This window comes from Mesoplodon bidens (genome assembly GCF_964165515.1).
Source record: "Mesoplodon bidens genome assembly, chromosome: 17".
Lineage (NCBI taxonomy): Eukaryota > Metazoa > Chordata > Mammalia > Artiodactyla > Ziphiidae > Mesoplodon > Mesoplodon bidens.
This window is the reverse complement of record NC_138174.1, coordinates 66283162-66302685: the sequence shown is the minus strand read 5'-3', so window position 1 is coordinate 66302685 and position 19524 is coordinate 66283162. Positions and strand designations below refer to the sequence as shown.

At 41.8% G+C, this 19524-nt stretch overlaps 1 protein-coding gene across 7 annotated transcripts in view; it reads left to right on the top strand.

The window, feature by feature from the left end:
* DOCK9 (dedicator of cytokinesis 9) overlaps positions 1-19524 on the top strand; it is a 277528-nt gene that overhangs the window by 236918 nt on the left and 21086 nt on the right. For 4 of the 7 annotated variants that reach the window (XM_081214643.1, XM_081214645.1, XM_081214642.1 and 1 more), the window contains exons 40-46: positions 2154-2291; positions 2409-2591; positions 4183-4296; positions 4416-4631; positions 6114-6171; positions 7057-7134; positions 8375-8481. In XM_081214643.1, coding sequence (XP_081070769.1) covers positions 2154-2291; positions 2409-2591; positions 4183-4296; positions 4416-4631; positions 6114-6171; positions 7057-7134; positions 8375-8481 — 894 coding nt within the window. The remainder of the gene's footprint in view (positions 1-2153; positions 2292-2408; positions 2592-4182; positions 4297-4415; positions 4632-6113; positions 6172-7056; positions 7135-8374; positions 8482-19524) is intronic. The other 3 variants (XM_081214647.1, XM_081214646.1, XM_081214644.1) reach the window with 1 other exon arrangement.

The window sequence follows — 19524 nt, the reverse complement described above, 5'->3', positions numbered from 1 at the left end:
CGACAGTCAAGCTTGAATCCACGTCAGACAATTCCTGAGAATTATTTATAACCTATTCTCCACCTTATTGCTAGAAATAAGTCATGCCTTTCACATTATTCTAACGTCTCATTTAATTTCATTTTAATCAATGAAATTCTCCCATCCTCAGTAAAAGTCTATAGGGAGACAGGTAGAAATGAGATACCCCATTGTTATCCGTGGTTATTTATGAGTGGAAAAGTGAAGGTGATTTTTGTTTTGCTTTTTTCCCTGCTCTGAGCCTTTCTGAATTTTCAACGTTTTTAATGAGAAAGAGAGAGAGGAAGAAAATTGATTGGAAAATAAGGAAGGCAGCTGGTAAACTGGGGTGTGTTCAGGACGAAAGGTCCCTTACCCCTTTAAATGAGGGGTTGTTTATATCTTTGTTTGTGTTTTTACTCCATTCTTCAAGCAAGTTTTGTGACCAGAACCCAAAGAAGACTAAATCCTGAAAATGGGAAGCAAAAACCTTGACCAGAGAGAGTGAAAGGAAGGCAAATTTACCTCCAGTGGTAACGACTTGGAGACAGGCCAATTCAGACAGCAAGGCCAGAGGTCTTAGCGATTCTTGTATGAACCATCTCTCCTGGATATCTCCAGCAAAGAGGGCTGAGAAAATAAAAGCTCACATCCAGGTTCATGCAAACCTTAATCCAGCCATAATTAGGAAGGACTGTGACTCCTGAGAAAAGAACTGCTCAGAAACAGTAAACACTAAGCAGTTCCCCAAACACTGGAAACAACCTCTTTTTTTTTTTTGGTTGGTGAACAGCTGCTCATGGTTGAGAATTACATCATATTCAGTTAATTAAGTCACATTTTCTGCTCATTAAATTGCTTCTCTTTCACATGATGGAATTCAATACTTCAGTGTTTCATGACATAAAGGTCACTGTGGATTCCAGGTGTCCTACCAGCTGTAAATACACCCGTGAATTACTGGACCTAAAAAAACAAAACTTATTCCTTGAGTAAAACTTTTTCTCCAACAATAAGATGAGGTAAATCTTGAAACTATTACTCCAGCCGTAATTTGCTGTGTAACCGAACTATTTGGACATAAGTTATCTCTGTTCCTTTGGCTAAACTCTAAGGTTGGTTTGAGGTACTGACCTCTGGACATTTTTTTTCAATGACAGTCATTTTTGCCTACTTGTGCAAAATGCACACATTCTCCCAAACACACCTTTGTCCTGACAGGCCTGTCTGTATTTGAAGATGCAGCTCTCCAGTGTCAAGCACATGTGGCTGCATGCTGGCCTCTAGTTGGGCGACACCTCAGTCCACTGTGCATGTGCAGCAATCATTGGGAGTTTTAGCCAACCAGGCTTTCACGGTGTTAAATCAGTGAATTTGCTGCTGGTGGGAGAAAACCTTGAAGAATGAGGAGAATTAATTAATGGTGGCCTGCTTGCCACTTAACTGAGCTAGATCAGAGGGGGCGTCAGACAATCCCTATACTGGACCTCAAGTCTTCCCAGTAGCTACGCAAGCTTAGTTTTAGGGTCGCTGTTTCACAGATGAGAATGGCCAGGCTCGGTTTACCTGTGCAAATCCGTGCACGTGAGAAATGGTGCCTGACCGAAGCCTGTGCGTTTTCCCCCTTACCAGACTGCCTGGTGATTCATGGCTTCACAGAGTGCCTGAGAGCCTGCAGCGGGGGAGAAAACCTAGCCCTCACTGGTAGAAGACCTGTTCCATACACCTCACTTCAGTTATTTTTTCCAGCCCATTAATTAGCTGATACCTGTAATGGCACTTCTTTGTTGGAATTAAGGTGTCGCAAACATTACCTCCGTATTAGTTGCTGGTGATAGTAAAAATAAGTAAATAAATAGAAGCCCAATCAATACTGAGGCACAGTGGTCCTTTAAACCGTAGTACAGTTTGCTGGGAAGTTTTAAATTAGTCTCTCCCTTAGTAGAAAAAGTAAATTCTCCAAAACATAAATTTATTGATGTTTGTACTACAAGAGACTTCTGTGCTTTCCTAGAGGATTCATGGGAAGTTTGTTTAAATTATAAGTTGTCTTAGTACCTGAAAAATGTAACCTTTGAGGCTGAAAGTTGTATGAAACCGATTAGCAGTGTCTGGTGTGTCTCACTGACCAAGCTGTCCTTGTGTGTTTTAAGAACCAGCTCCTGGCTGACCATGGACATAATCCCCTCATGAAAAAGGTTTTTGACGTCTACCTGTGTTTTCTTCAAAAACATCAGTCTGAAACGGCTTTAAAAAATGTCTTCACTGCCTTAAGGTCATTAATCTATAAGGTACGTTGTTTCACCAGGGAAGGTCATTCTTGATTCTCACCCATTCTCCTGTGTCTACCTGGAGCTGAACGGAGCACTAACCTCTCTGGGTTCATTTGCTTCCTCATGTCCGTGTAGTTTCCCTCAACGTTCTATGAGCGGAGAGCAGACATGTGCGCAGCCCTGTGCTATGAGGTCCTGAAATGCTGCAACTCCAAGCTGAGCTCCATCAGGACTGAGGCCTCCCAGCTGCTGTACTTCCTGATGAGGAACAACTTCGACTACACTGGCAAGAAGTCCTTTGTCCGGACGCACCTGCAGGTGCGTGTGCTTTAGCTTTCCAGGTCAAGTGTGCTGTGTGGAATTATGTTTTAGCAGGAAAATTTTGAGTGTCACATCTACCAAGTTACCTCAGTGTAAGTATTGAACAATCTGGCCTCTAGATGGAAAATTCAAAAGTCACATTTACTGGTTTTATTTATTTCATCCTCCACATTGTAAGATTTGGGCCCAGGATGTGTTTCTATTGGTAAATTGACGTTTAAATGTCGAATCAATGTTCGACTGACCGAAATTCTACTGAGTAAAGATTTATAGAACCTGTGAGAGGATACCTCGTAGTAAACATCTTAGGTAAGACACAGAAAGCCCAAAGTGACTCTTTTCTGTCTTCCTTCTGTTGACGCACCTGCCATCCCTCCAGATTTAGTGTCCCAAATTCTCTGCTCTGTGAACCAGGCCAGATACTGAAGATTCTTATATATTTTTGTAGGCTTTCTTTTTCTACAAACACATATAGGAGCGCCTTCTCCGTCTCTGTACTTACTCTTTTTTTAGAAAACAAATGTTTATTGCTTGCAAACTGTGTGCTGGGATTCATGGATACAACCATGAACAAAACAGGACCTCTCCTGGCCCTCACAGAGTGTCGTCTACTGGAGGACAGACAGACACTGAGGCCCTTGTGCCGTGTGCCCGGTCCCCTAACAGAAGAACTCGAGTGCCCCAGGGAGGGGACCAGGGCACTTCCCATGGGATGTGAAGCGTGAAGAGGGGTTCGGGGGTGAGCATGTTCCAGGCCACACATGCACCATGGGAAAGGGACCATCCAGGGGGCCAGAGAAGGTCCTTACAGTGGAGGTGAGAGTATGGGTGAGAACAAGTTGAGATGGCAACATTGCACATTTGGAAGGATCGCCTGGACTCCAGGCTGAGAATGGATCAGGGAGTCAAGGCCTTAGATCAGGAGACCGTGGGGAAACCATGGTTAAATTTAGGCCAGAGAGGATGGTGTCCTGGGTCAGGCCTGGTGAGGTTAGAAGGGAGAGGAGATTGAGTTGACAATACTTAGTGATTGATTATACCGGGGTATGGTGACGGTAAAGGATGAGAAGGGAGAATGGGGGGAGGGGGATGGTCCACGGTTTAGCTGAGTAACTGGGTAAAGGCATTGCTATTTATAGACCCCCAAAAAGACAGATTCCCCCACTGCATAGTTCATATGTACATGTTTTAATAATAAATGCAAAGGACAGTCCACTTACTGAATATTCAGTACATATAAATTCAAGCCAAACACCAAAGAGGTAAATAATAAGGTCTTCCTTTTTATTAGAGAAAGTGATAGGTAAGTAACCATCCAAGTGATATGGGCTCATCTGATTCTCATTCCTCTACACTCTCCTGATTAGCATTTTGATGTGCAACCGAGATGGAAGGGTAGCAAGATCACCTTCTGGAATAATTCTGGAAGGGGGAAGATGACTCAGACATTGTTTCCCACACCGGAGCGATCCTTGCTCGCAGCTTCCCCGTCGCCCCATCCCCGTGCACATCCTAACCAAAGCCAGGAGCTGAGCCTGGGGCGTCACTTGAGGGTGAATTGATTTGCTCACGTTTGTGTGTCCCTTAGGTCATTATTTCCGTCAGCCAACTGATAGCAGACGTTGTTGGCATTGGGGGAACCAGATTCCAACAGTCCTTGTCTATCATCAACAACTGTGCCAACAGTGACAGGCTCATCAAGGTGGGTGGCCCGGTCTCGTTTTATGTTTTACCCCCAAAGCTCCGCCTCATCATCTGATATGTATGCACACGGACAGAATGCAGCTGAAAGCCCCGTGTCCCCCTCCACCCTTGTTGCAGCACACCACCTTCTCCTCGGACGTGAAGGACCTGACCAAAAGGATCCGCACAGTTCTGATGGCCACGGCCCAGATGAAGGAGCACGAGAATGACCCCGAGATGCTGGTGGACCTCCAGTACAGCCTGGCCAAGTCCTACGCCAGCACCCCCGAGCTCCGGAAGACGTGGCTGGACAGCATGGCCCGGATCCATGTCAAAAACGGGGACCTGTCCGAGGTAGCCCTGCAAGCCTGTCAATCCGGGCTTTTGAGAAAACAAATTGTGTCCCATTCACTGAAGGAAGCCAATTATGAGAAAAATTTCCCAGTAATTCAAAGAAACCGGTTAAAAATATGTGATACTTTAAACAGTGTTAGGCTCGGGGTTCCTTCATGGTCATCTAAGCATTTTAACAATTTACAACGTCCTAAGGGGATGTCTCCATCACAAAAGGGCATTGTTTGAAGGCTCTTAGAAAACATCCATGCTCACACAGTTGCCTGCTAGTTAGGTGCACTCAGTTTCTGCATCAAAACTCCTCTCTAGATCTAAAATTCAGCTATTTTATGATAAAATTAGATTTTCTTGTATGGAAGTCATGACAGGGCATTGCTTTTTCCTGTCTGAGGTAGTCCGTTTCCGTCTGTAGTCGTGGCAGGTGTCAGAGCTCCCTCATGGACAGAGCTGCACAGTTCAATAAGCGACAGCATGGCGGGGGCAGAGGGGGAGTGTGGGCTCCAAGGCAGACTGGATCCCGGATCCAACACTGACTAACTCGGTGACATTGAGCCAGTTCTTAACCCCTCTGTGTCTCTATGACATCATTTGTAAAATGGGGGAAATTAAGGAAAACAGTAGGCTGTAAGGCGGGTTGTATTCATTGTTCCCATGAAAACTCTGCTCAGGGTTCATGCCTGAGGCGTTTAGGTATGATTAACAGTACTACCAAAGAAGTGTGCTTTTACTTTTAAACCTCTCTAACGGCTTAAATTAGTAAAATTGTGTTCTGTATCTGAAAATTTTATGTAACTATTTTTACCTATTGATTATTCAAAGAGTCCATTCTGTTTGACCATAAGTTTAATCTAAAATATACATTAGCCATAATAAAAATGAATTACATGCTGTTAGTAGTAGTAATTTTTTTTATCATTCTGACAAGAACCAGGGCTCAGGCATTGGAACCTTATGGTAGGTTCATTTCCAACAGCTATCTTTAATGTTTTGTAAACCATGGCAACTTGGTGAAAAGAATTTATTTTTATTTTTTCTTTTGTTTTAAGGTGTTTATAATGTTATCCATTTAACATAAAATAATATTTTCATTTAGAATTTTTGGAATAAGTTATCACTTCATCTCTGAATCTAAGGATGCACATGCCTTTTCTTCAAATGATCCTCTTTTCCCTTTAAGAGAAATAATGCTGAAATTTTATAGTAAGAAAAAATGCTTTTTAAAAATCTTTTACATTTAAATTTAATAATTTTAAATAGAAATAGGTCTTAGCAAATTTACTGCCATTTGTCTCGATTCAAAGTTTAAAATTTTCCATTTATTTGAATTGTTCTACTTTTTTCAAAAGGTAAGATGTCGGCCATTAGAAACACTAGTTGATGCCTTGAGATCTAATATAAGTACATATAGTCATTAGATTTCTGTTTGTGAGCATTGTGCCATTCTTTATAATTGGTGATTCTGAAACGTGTCTTTTGTTTTAGGCAGCAATGTGCTATGTCCATGTCACAGCCCTGGTGGCAGAATATCTCACACGGAAAGGTAAGAAACGATTCCTGGGTTTTGTGAAATAAATAAAAAATTGCACAAAGCAGCAAAGACAAATGAGAGCCATTAAGAAAGATTTGCACGTGGGGGATTTCTGTGTGTGTGTGTGTGTGTGTGTGTATGTGTACACTCTATTCATTGTTTTATTCACTGGCGTGACATTTGCTTGATGTGTGGTAGGCACCGCAGAAATGCAGAACAAAAGTAGGTGGCATTTTGTCATATAACCTCTTACTGATAACTCCATATTGCAAAAACTAGTTAATGAGCTTGGCATCTGGGAGTCCCTGACCAGCCAGTCTCCAGCTGAAAAGATTTTATTTGCAATAAAAAAAACCTGTTTATCAATCAAAAGGCAACTGTAATAGGAGGTGATCAGACAGTATTTTCTGGAGCACAGCCCGGTCGGCTTTGCTGTGTGCAAAGGCAGCTTGCAGGCCGGAAACCTTGCCACCCCGTGGAAGGAACTGGCAGGAGTGAGTGCCACCCACCTGTGTGCTCAGTGCTTGTTCCCATGTTAGCAGGCTGCGAGTTCCGTCACGGCTCCTCTGGTTAAACACCAGTCGCTCGTTTCCACTTCAAATTTGAGAACACGGGGCTTTTAGAAAGGCCGGTTGTGCGCACGTGTGTGCTGGAGCACGGCTGCACCAGATCTGGCTGATTCCTTCACAATGTGAGGAAACCACAGATGGCCAGGTCAGGGAATTTCTATCTTTCTGGTACAGCTGGCTCTTTGGAATGGAATTTAAGGGCATCTAGGCTTGTCATACATCAGAGCTGGAAGGAGAAAGAAACCAGGGAGGGGCTCCGTATTCTCTTACTGCCAACACGATGTCCTGTTGAGACCTGCTGTCGGGTAACACATCTCCTCACGTTTAGAAGCAGACGTAGCCCTCCAGCTGGAGCCGTCCCTCCTCCCCTCCAGCCACAGCACCTGCCAGAGGAGGCGCCGGGGAGGTGAGCTGAGAGCGGGCCGGCCGCCCCGTCCCTGTGACACTCGGACGTGGGGGGTTTCTCTTTCAACTCTGCTGGGATGGACTTGGCTCTCCTTCCCTCCCTTCTTTTCCTGGCCTCTCTGGTTTGGTGGCAGCCAAGGAGAAGAAAGCACTTTGGCCACCATTGTCGTCGTTCCACCAGAGCTGAGTTGTATTTTTAAATCTACTCTGTAGCCAAAAACATGGATGGTTGGATTTTATAATTTTGCTTTTTGTACACTCATGTATCCTCAAGCTCCCAGGTTAGTGCTTTGCATAGGGGAATCTTTGTCTCCACGGAACAAAAGCAAGGCGAAAGCTGGACGTTGGCAGAGATGCTAGACAGCCCACGAAGGGGCTGGAAACCTTGACCATGTGCAGCAGAAACATCTCTGGCTTTAGGGTCCACTCTTTCAAGACTTGAATTCAAACTGCTCTGTGTTCCTTTTTTCCCTGAAACATGGGAGGTCTCAGTTCAGGTTTTGACTTTTGTTTTACTGTAAGCAGCAATCTCAGTAGAGTAGGAAGACATTTCAAGTCCTCCTTCACTTGATCGTTTTTGCCCAGCTGACATTGTCCAAGTGACATGAAACTTTCCCCAGTGACTCCATGGGAGGAAAGGCCTCTCCTTACCCCTCAGGCTGCTGACGTGGAACCAGCCAGGGCAGCCCCTCAGCTCACGGCTGCGGCCATCGAGTCACATCTTGGTAGACCGCTTCCTGCAGGAGAAGGGCGAGTTCTAATCCGAGCTCTGGCTTACTCCCGCCAGAGGGGGTGAGATGACAGCTGGAAGGAAACAGAGTTGTTTTTGAGTCTGTATTTCTCTGATTGGCTGTGGCTTCTTTATTTTTCTTGGTATCTGAGCATGGGTCATTCTACCAAATCAAACTATTGTTGTGATTACTTTGCTATTAATTTGATTCAATACCTATTTCAGTTTATTTAAGGATTACATACATTTTAATAAAGGTGGGTGAAAAATAAAAAGGGATGAGAAAAATAAAAAAAATTGAGGGCGGTGAGGGTTAAATATGAGGCAGTGAATGAAGGAAAGCACACAGTGGTGCCCAGGCTCCCCATATGGGAATGCTGGCCTGAGATGCAAGGGATTTCAGGATCGGTCCTCATGCAACCCAGAAACAAACAGGGCAGGAAGAACCCTCGCGGTTCATCCACTTTCAGGTTGATAGCTCCACCTGTCTCCCCTGCTCTCTCCATTCTAGGCATGTTTAGACAAGGATGCACAGCCTTCAGGGTGATCACCCCGAACATAGATGAGGAGGCCTCCATGATGGAAGACGTCGGCATGCAGGACGTCCACTTCAACGAGGTGAGCGCCGCAGCCCGCAAGGGCTCCGGTCACCCCAGTGTCTCGGGTGCTGCCGTTCACCCGCCCCTGCACCCAACTGGGATTTTCTGTCTGCAGTTGCTGTGTACACACTTCACTCTAAGATAATTCCCCAGAACGCTGAAACTGAACAGTGAAAGCTTCTGCCATTCCCATTCCCAGGAACTCCCCCTTTCCTCTGGAGAGAGTTTGAGGAACTAGTTGATAGTGAAGTGAGGCTGAGAGCTTGAACACTTGGGGTAAAAGGCCCAATATTGTGAATCATAAAGTTTCCCATTCTTCGCAACCGTTAATTTCTCTGGTTCCTGGGTTTTATTTCTGACTTTTAGATCAGTGTCTCCAACACAAGATATCTCCCTGATGTCCCCAAACATGCAAGGCCATGAGAGGCCAGGCTGGGCTCAGGGGCTGAGCAGGCCCCCAGTTCCCTGCCCCCACCTCAGTGCTGTCAGCCAGGGTCTGTGCACCATGAGTAGATAAGACCACCCTTGCCCACCCCCCATAGAGGTCAGAAAGTTTGACTTTAGATCATTGTAGCAATTTTTGCAAGTTTCTTGCCAAAACAGGATCACCCTGAAGCCACTTAAAATCTGAAACTAGAGAGTTCTGAAATACAGCTAGGAATTTGAACAAATGCCAGTTTTCTGTGTGCGTGTTTCTTCATGTGGAGATAAAGAACAGAGAAAGGAGTAAATGTCTTCTGCCTCTGTTATACTTGTGTTTATGATGTGGAAGTCCTGCAATTAATATCAGGACTTTTGATCATGTTCATGCTGGTAAGCAGGGCCCATGAGCAAACATCCTCCATGACACTGACCATCCATGAATCAGCAATTCTCAAAGTGTGGTCCTGGGGTCCCCGAGACCCTTTCAGGAAGTCTTTGAGGTCCTTACTTTTCCAATTGAATGCCTCTGTGAGGCTGGATTTTCTTTGTCTACATCACCCAGAACAACATATTGAAGAGATTGAATGCAGAAGCAGAGACAGGAATCCAGGCTTCTCCTACGAAGTCAGACATCAGAGTTGCAAAAAATGTAAAACAATGCCACACTTCTCCTTAATTTTTTTTTGAAAATGTTATTTTTTCATTAAAAGTGTTATTTTCATTAACATGTCATAGGTTTATTATCTTAGTTTAAAGTAATCTTTCTACTTTTTTTTCAGTTTTCATTCCTAGTATTGTAAATATTGAGAGATAACACCCATGTATACAAAAGTTCTCAGCTATTTTTAAAGAATTCTCAATGGTATACAAAGGGACCTTAAGCCTCAAAGGTTTAAGAACCACTGCCAAAAATTGTCTAGTCTCAAATGACCCTCTAAATTAAAAATTAACTGTGAGAAAGAAGGATAATATATTGAGTGATTTCACATTTAAAAATTAAAATAGGGGCTTCCCTGGTGGCGCAGTGGCTGAGAGTCCGCCTGCCGATGCGGGGGACACGGGTTCTTGCCCCGGTCCGGGAAGATCCCACATGCCACAGAGCAGCTAGGCCCGTGAACCATGGCCGCTGAGCCTGCGCGTCCAGAGCCTGTGCTCTGCAACGGGAGAGGCCACAACAGTGAGAGGCCCGTGTACCGCAAAAAAATAATAATAATAATTAAAATAATTTTAACCAAAATACATGAAGTTCTCTAAGTATTCTGAAGGGGAAAAAAAAACACAGTTGGTTATTAGATGGTCTTAACAGTTCAGCGGTTTCTCCACCTTGAAATGCCTGGCCCAATGGTAATTTTTCATTTTTTACTCTGATGTGTGTGCCTGTCCCTTAGGCAACAAGGCCCGCACGCTCTTGGCTTTGAACTCCTCGCTTCAAGGAGGGTTTGCACTGGGTTCCTCCCTGAAAAGAGGCTTGAACACATTGTTTCCTTGGAGAAACCACCCTTGTCCCCAGCTGACCAGTCAGTCCTCCAGAGCACAGCACTTTGTTTAGATTCGATAAGGAAAACAGCAATGCCAAGAACAACTGAAGATTCGAAAATAAACAGTTCTGGGTCACCTGTCCTTTGGAATGATAACATGAAGTTCAGGTTTGCTCATCAGATTAAGTAATAGGCTGGAATAGTCTCTGCAGCCTAGGGAATGAGCCCTGTGAAATCAAGGGCAGGCTTGATTGGGGAAATTTGTGGATGGCACCCATTCTGAGTAATAACTGAACATGTGACAGGGATAACTTTATCAGTTATTTTCAGAATATGGATTTTCCACCCTGTCCTTGAAGCATAAAGTTGGTAAATCTTTAACAAGGTCCATAGTACGCGATCATCTATCCTCATTAGGATGTGGCACAGGGGGTTGTAAAGCCCCAAGCAAGCCCTGCACATTGAGTGAAACTAGCCAGCAGTGAAAAAAGAAGGTGTTCCAAAAGTCACGAAAGCAGAAACTGCCACGTAGTTTTTGCTTTGGCTCTCAAGATGTTTCAAGAAAAAGGGAAAGTCGAATATCTCTGCCAGAGAAGGAGTTTTGGGGAAAGCTGATGGGAATAGGTGTAGAGCAATAGTTTAATAAAAATCATTGCCCTTTTAATGTGCATTATTAGATATATTGAAATGTCTAAGATGCTCTCCTAACATGATTTTAGAGGCACTGCCTAAAAATGCAGAATTCTCCTAGAAGGAGACCTCAGGTGAGTTCTTATTGGCAGCAGTCCATCTTCCTTGACTCTGATCTAAAGAGTGAACTCCCCCGCAGCTGCTTTTGATTAAAGAGAAACGTTCCATTCCTGTTTACATTTTGTTTCACAAATCGGAGCCTATGCAGATTGAAGAATTCTGAGTTTCCTGTGGTGTCAAAATTCCGCGCAGCCCATGTTGTTTTGAGATCCCAACCTCATTATCCCATACAGGCAGGGTTCTAGAAGGAAATAGGTAGCACTCTCAGAAATTGAAGCAAGTCTATCAAAGGGACTATTTTGAAAAGTTTGGTCAGGGTTTAGGGAAACCAACAAGGAATATTGCAGAACCCTGGAGGTTAGCAACAGCTGGGTTGCCACTGTCAACCTGTGGGCTAAGGGAGCGGGGAGAGAGAAACTACACAGAGGGGCCACCTGCCCCGGCTCAGTCCTGGCATGGGGGCAGGGAGGGAGGCACCCCCTCCCGACACTCTCCTTCTGTCCACCAGTCTCTCCTGCTGGCCTTCCACTGGCTGAGCCCAGCAGGCAGGCCAGCAGTCCTGGTGCATCGGCCCGCATGGCACAGAGCAAGGGAGGAACAGGGCCAAAAGGGACTGTAGTGGGGAAATGGAAAATACAGTCCATCCTCATTATTTGCCCAGTTGCTAAAATTTCTTTGTTACCCCAGAATCAGCATGCACTGAGGTGCTTTTACAGTCATTTGGGGACGTGGCACAAAGCAGCAAAAAATTTGAGGCCACACGTTCCCATCTGAGGCTGAACAGGCAACACTCTGCCTCCTTGTTTCAGCTCATGCTGTAAACAGGGGTCCTTCTCTGGCCCCCTAGCATGGTGCTGAAGTGCTTGTCCAGTGTTCCTGAGCTCAGGAAGGTGATGTGCCTTACAGAGAAAATACTTGTCAGATAAACTCTGTTCAGGCCGGAGTTACAGTGCTTTGGGTAGTGGGTTCAATATTAATGAATCAACAATATGTGCTAAATGAGGTGTCTTTAAACAGAAACACACATAAAACAAGGTTATGTACTAATCAATTGCCAAAAATTTTGTAACCAGAGGCTCTCTGGAGCCTAATCCTGTATTTCCCTGAGAAGGGAGTGTTCCGTGTTCACAAATTCAGTGTTGGTGGTGACCACAGATCATAACCACAGCAAATAATGAGGATCGACTGTATTTGGCACCCTCAAGTGTTGTTTCACAGACCAGCAACGGTGAGGTTTACCAGGCAGGTCACTGACTTGTATTAGCCAAACTGCATCTGTTCAGAAACAACAAACATAAAATGTTTATACCTACAGAACATCCCAAGAGAGAGTTATCAGCAAAACACATTCTGTGGTTCCTTGTTTACACGTCATCCAAGCCTGGCCATTTTCTGTAACCCTGTAGAGTGGTCCAAGCATCTACTTTTCCTTGACCAAGAGTGCTCTTAGAACCACAAAAGTTATGTAGCATATCTTCACTTTTATAATGCTTCTCAAAAACAATAGCAGTAGGGAACGTGGCCCATGGAACTTGTCTGACTGCTCTACCTTGTCTCATACCAGGACATATTGCCCTGCTTCATGTTGCAAATATTTCCTAAGCCTCCTTATGCTGGAGAGACAAGGGTGAGCATGATGTGGTCCCTGCCCCAGCACACAACACTGCTTCTGGTGCTTTCTTGCCATTGAGGAGAAACACCTAAACCACGGTCCCTTAGAATCTGAATTGAAAGTTGTCTCCGTTCTTTGTGGCTTAGAAATTTCTACATTTACATGTGTTGATTTGCTCCATAAACTAGCTGTGTGCCATATGCCAGCTCAGTGATATATGAGGGAGGTGCCTGTCTTAGAAAGTTTGACCTAGTGTGCTAGTCCTCAAGCTTTAGTGTGCTTAAAAATTACTTAGATTCCTGTTACAAATATAGATTCCCATTCTAACCCACCCCCACCCATCCCCAGATTTAGCTGGGTGACTGTAGCGCCTGGGAATCTGTATTTTAACAAGCATCCCAGGTGATTATTCCGATACAAAGGATCTTCGACTGTATCTTGAGAAATGATAATATAGTGGAAATGTGAATGATGCCATGATGTACGCCATTGCCCAAGCCAGGTCAGATGCTTACGGTTATTCCCAAATGGTAGATAAAAGAGACAGGTAGCTTCATAAGAAAGGTTAAATTAAATCAGTCAATCCTAAGATGGGGCAAATATTTAAGTGAAAAAATTTTAAATACCCTGCAAATACACAGGCTCATAATGCATTTTCAAGCACACACATGCACCCATGCACAGCATTAGTGAGCTATTTCCACAGACAGATGCTCGGTGCCCTCAATTGCATGGCTGTGACACACCTAAAAATTACTGGCTAATTACATTTTAAACAGCTTCCTGAATGGCTTAGGAGCTTAGTGTACCGAGATCTTTTTAAGTCTAGTCTAGTATCATAAAATGTATACTTTCCAGGTGCATAAAGCTCATTGAGGTTTTTTTTCCCCCAACCAGTAATTACTTACAGTTCTTTGTGTGTATTGACAATTTAGAAAAAAATAACTTGACATTTAGATTTTAAACAAGGGGGAAAATCATCAGACTTTCTGTATGATCGCCTTTCAAGGTCACCACTCTCTGACCGCTGTCAGTGTAAGTTCTTGTTTTCAAGTGATTGCTGAGAATTCAAAGTAAATTAATACGTGGAATTTCTGTTGAGAATATTATTCATATATGCCCCGATGTTTAGTTACTATGATGTCTTAGTTTTTATGACTCTTTATAATTTTGTGTTGACATATGGCCTCTCAAACTTAGCTGTCTATGATTGCTGGTTATTTCTATTCAAAGAATTGTTACTTGATGTACCAGCTGTAAACGTCTAGGTATAGAGTTGACATTAGCTTGAATAATTTACCTTACCAAATTAAGCTTTGATGCTCAGTAATCCATACTCTACCTTTATGAGAGAAGGACTTACCTTTTTTTAAAATAAAAGCCATTTTTAGTTTGTTATTGGGTAAAATCTCTAACTACTTTGCTTTTTATAGTATACATTACCATTTTCTACAATAAAAAGTGATACTCAGACTGATACACTATAGATTCTGAATGCCTTCTGAATCAAAAGAAAAGATAAAATAATGTCCAGTAGCATATATAGGTTGATGATGTATTGTTTCCTAATTCTTAATTACCATCAAGTTGTGATACTTATTTCATAGTTATTTACTAAGCTCTATTCACTCTATGAAACATTACTGTTTTCCAACCATTCTGGGAAGTGTCCCTGGTTGAAGTCTACTTTTTTGTACCAAATATGGCAGATTTTTCCATAGTGAACTGAATTGTCCATAGTATTGATATGCCACATGAATTCAGGTTTCATCGTTATTAAACTTTCCTTGTGCTTCTGGTTTGACAAATGAGTAAAAGTAGTATTCAAATCTTAGTCTCACAATTAGGAGCATTTGGCTCAGGAGATTACTCATAAACTCTATTTGATATATATATTTAAGTGACTAAATCTAGAACCATTCAAAATATACCTGAAAGGTATATACGTGGACGCCTTATGAGGACAGACAGAACATCATTTTAAAATCAAGTAACATCTCCTTATATAATACTTCCTTGTTGTGATAGTGGATGTATGTGTGCATTTTCATTTCTCATAAAATTATCTATATTCAATTATTAATTTATTTTTAGAAAACTTTTGAGTGTGGCTATTTAATCTGGGTATTTAATCTTTCCACCTCCCCGACCTCATCTCTTTGCCCTGTTTGACTCAGATTTTATACTCTAGCCCTCAAACGACTTATAAAGTTCTCACACACCATGCTGCCGTCTCTCCCATGTCTCTGCCCAGGCTGTTCCCTCTCCCTGGAATGTCTCCCCCCTCTTCCTTGCTATTCCCACCTTTCACCTTCACCTCACTAACTCCTCATGATGTGTAAGACTCAGTCAGTCATCACTTTCTGCAACCTTCCATGGCCCCCCATCCCCCATCACTGGATAGGTGCTGCTCCTCTCTGCATCCCTGATTCCCTGTGCATTTATCAGCACACTCACCACCATCTTTTGTAATCTCTTTATGGATCTTCATAGAGATCTGAGCTTTCTGAGCAGGAAGTGCTCTCTTCACTTGATTCTTGGCCTCCCCTGGACTCACTCAGAGACACACAGACTACACTGTTAAGTCAGCAAGCGCCTACCGCTCTCAGTTCAGAGCGTATACCCTTCTGACTCGCAGTTTGGCACGTATTTGAAGTCACTGTGGCTCTCTCTGTCCTCAGTATCTTAACATGCACGTCAAATCTCTTCCAGTCGGTGGTCATGGGTCTCTAGTCCATCCCTTCTAGCTGCTTCGAAGGACAACCTCTCTGTGTCTTTGAGGGCCTCCTCCTCAAAGCCAGTTTCATGTATACCACATAACCTGATAAACTATCCCAAACCCACCCCCACCCCATGTTTAGTAAAAATCTACAGAGCCACTTTTATAAATTACAGAAACTTAAATTTTATTTATATAGGTTTGTTTTATAAACCCAGTGTCGAGTTCAGTGCCTTGTACGTAGTAGCTTCTTGGTAAAATGTGTGAATGAATGAATGAAAGAATCAAGTTAATGATGTGGTAGTGACTGTGCCTGGTTATAACATTTATAACTCTTGGGGAAGAATGTTAAATATTCTATGAGATTATATTAAAGTTACTCTAGAGTCTTATTGTGCTGTAACTGCTAGGCATGGAGTTAGGAATCTTTAGGTCTCTCTGATCCCATCCACAATAAATAGGGTGTCATCATTGTGTATTTACGTCTACAGTGTGAACCATACTATAGTTTGAACAAAACCCAGTAGTGAGAAAAGAAGGGGCCAAATGAGTAGTCTGTAAATTAAACCTAAGAATAGCTTTAAGATGGGTAAATTTCCATGCCTCGACTATTTTGTTATCAGAAGAATTCCTTGGTTGTACAGCATTCTCATCCCTGATGGGAAATTAGGTCTTCTCAGAATTCGTTCACCTCTGCTATAGTCCCACAGCATCACTGAGAATGAAGATGCTCAATAAATACCCAGTGCAGTGTCTGTGATCTAAGATATGTAAGAATTGCAAGCCTTTGATAAAGGACTCGTTTCCCTACAGCGAAGGACAGCTAATAGTAATAATATTGTTATATTACTAACAAAAATGCAGATCGACTCATTCATCCAAGAAATTCTTGCCTACCAAATATGTATGTGGCACTGTGGGATATTACATTGCCCAGTAGAAGTAAGATATCATTTTTCAAAAATTAATACAAAGTAGAAAGTGATGGTTGAAAAAGAGAGATTTGTTTAACTGGCCTATTATTACATATAGCATTTAGTTTTCAGAGCATTTTAATGGGTAAAATTTTATTTGATCATCACAACTACCAAATTAGATTAGACCTTTATTACCTTCCCAGTTTTACAAATATGCTAAAGTAAGTACATTGACACTGACACTATACAAGTTTTAGTTTTATGCTTTTCTTTTATGTAGCTTTTTATAATCAGAGAAGCATGAGAAGAATCGTAAAATCTTGTTTTATTTAACCTGGACAGATTCTCCACTGGAAAAGATTTGAGACAAAACTAAGAGAAAACGGAGAGAGGTTTTGCAACTTCATAATACAAACGCACAGAGAAAAGATATGGTGTTAGGACCTTTACTGACTTTTTTCTTTGTCTATAGCTGTTAGGATAATTACTACATATTCTGGCTTCAGTGTTTGCACTTAATGAGACCTACAATAAAAGTATGAGATAACTGATACACCTCTTTATAAGCATTGGTACAGAGTTTAGTCACACAGATGACAGTTTTATGATTTGTATGTTGTAAATATGACATAGGAAGTAAATGTCTTGCTTTAAAGATGGTTTGTTTAAGTCAGTTAGGTAGTATTTTCTGGTAAATTGATTCACAACTGCTTTTAAAATGTTTACTTTCTTTGGATCTATAAACCGTAGACATTAGGACTATAATGAAACATTAGGCTGGTAGTGAAAAACACAGGTCGTGCCCTTCATTTACAGAACTGTGGAGGATACAGACATATTAAAAGGCAACTATAAAAGCCTTAAAAATATATTAGCAAATTTAATCTAGCAGTATATAAATAAGAGGAATATATTGTGACTAAGTGGTGTTTACCCTGACAATGCACCGTTGGTCCAACCCTGTAAAAACCAATTAATATAATTCACCATATTAACAGAATAAATAAGGAAAGTCTTATGACCATCTTAATAGATGCAGAAAAATCATTTGAAAAAATTCAATATCCATTCATGAGTTTAAAAAAAAATCCTAGGAGTAGAAAGGAACTTATTCAAGAAAAAAGATTATCTACAAAAAACCTACAGCTAACATCATACTTTATGGTGAAAGACTGAATGCTTTCCCCCTAAAATTGGGAACAAGACAAGAATACCTGCTTTACCACTCCTATTTGACATTGTGCTGCAGGTTCTAGCCAGTGCAGTAAGGTAAGAAAAAGAAATAAAACTGCATATATTGACATAAGATGCAGTTGTCTTTTGTGACAGAAGTAACCCGAAAGAATTTACAAGAGAAGTTACTAAAACTGAGTTTAGCAAGATCATAGGACATAAGATCAGTGTACAAAAATCAATCAACCTTCACGTTTAGAGATTCTTACACCATAGTTTCACCATATTGTTAACAATTATTTTGTATAATTCCTACAAACAGGTATGCTGGATGACTTTAAATCTTACTCAAATAAAGGCCTTTACTCCAAAAAAAATCGTCAAAATTAAAAAACAGTACTGTTTATAAAAACATCAAAAACATTGAAAAATTAGATGTAAATCTGTAGAGATTTGTATGCTAAAAACTACCAAACACTGATGAAAGAAATCAAAGAAGTCCTAAATAAGTGGCACGAAAGACTCAGTATTTTTAAGATGTCAGTTCTCCCTAAATTAATTTATAGATTCAAAGCAATCCTAATCGAACTCCCATCTGGAGTTCTGGTAGAAATTGATAAACAGATTCTAAAATTTATATGGAAAAGCAAAGGAACTAGACTAGCCGAAACAATCTTGAAAAAGTTGGAAGAGCCGTGCTATCTGATTTCAAGATAAAGCAGTGGTTCTCAGCTAGAGATGATTTTGCCCCCTCTCTCCCAGGGAACATTTGGCTGTGTCTGGAAAGGTTTTTTAATGTCACAATTTGGAAAAAGGGGGAAGGGTGGTGCTACTGCTACTGGCATCTAGTGGGTAAAGGCTAAGAATGCTGCTAAGCATCCTATAATGTGTAGGACAGCCCCCCAGAAAAAAGAGTTATCTGGCCCAAAATATTGTTCATGTCACTGTGGAGAAACCCTTCTATAAAGCTACAGTAGTGATCAAGACAGTGTGATATTGGCACAAGGACAGACACATCTATCAATGGAACAAAGTAGAGAAGCCAGAAGTAGACCCACACAGGTATGGTCAGTTGATTTTTGACAAAAGTTCAAAGGCACTTCAATGGTGAAAGGACCGTCTTTCATCAAGTGGTGTTGGAACAACTGGACATTCATATGGGAAAAATAAGTTGACCTGTACTTTACACTGTATTCAAAAATAACTCAAAGGATCATAGACTTAAATGTGAAATATAAAACTATAAAACTTCTGGAAGAAAACATAGGAGATAATCTTTGTGAACTTGATAAAGATCTCTTAGATGTAATGTATAAAGCACAATCCAGAAAATAAAAACTTGATAAATGGAGCTTCACCAAAATTTAAAACATCTGCTCTTCAAAAGACACTGTTAAGAAAATCCAGAGACAAGCTACAGATTGGGAGAAAATTACAAATCACTTTTATGCAAAATATATAAAGAACTCTCAAAACCCAATAATAAGAAAATAACCCAGTAGAAGAAGACTGAGGAAAAGATTGAATAGGTACTTCACCAAAGCTATATAGATGACAAATATGCACATGAAGTTTACTCAACCTCATTCATGAAACCCTACTCCAATGGGCTTAAATAAAGGTCGAATAAATTGACTCCCATTAGTAAATTCCACAGAGGATTGACAAATCAACCTGATGGTTTAACAAAGTGGTAAAAGATACAGTTACTTTGGAAGGGAGGAGGAGCTCTCCACTCTGTTCATAGGGCAGACAGGCCCCTGGCTGGCCATGGGATGGATGCCAGCCCCAGTCAAGCTACCTGCTTGACTGGGGCTGGCATGTCCAGTCTGCTGAGAGCATCTGTCCCAGCATTCCCAGCAAGGGTCCTAAAATTCACCCTGATTGGCCAGTTTAGGTCATATGATGAAGCAATGATTGGCCGGAAAATAGATTTATGCTGGTTAGTTTAAACCTGAGGCACCTGTCCCAGCCCTTGAGTCATAGTGTT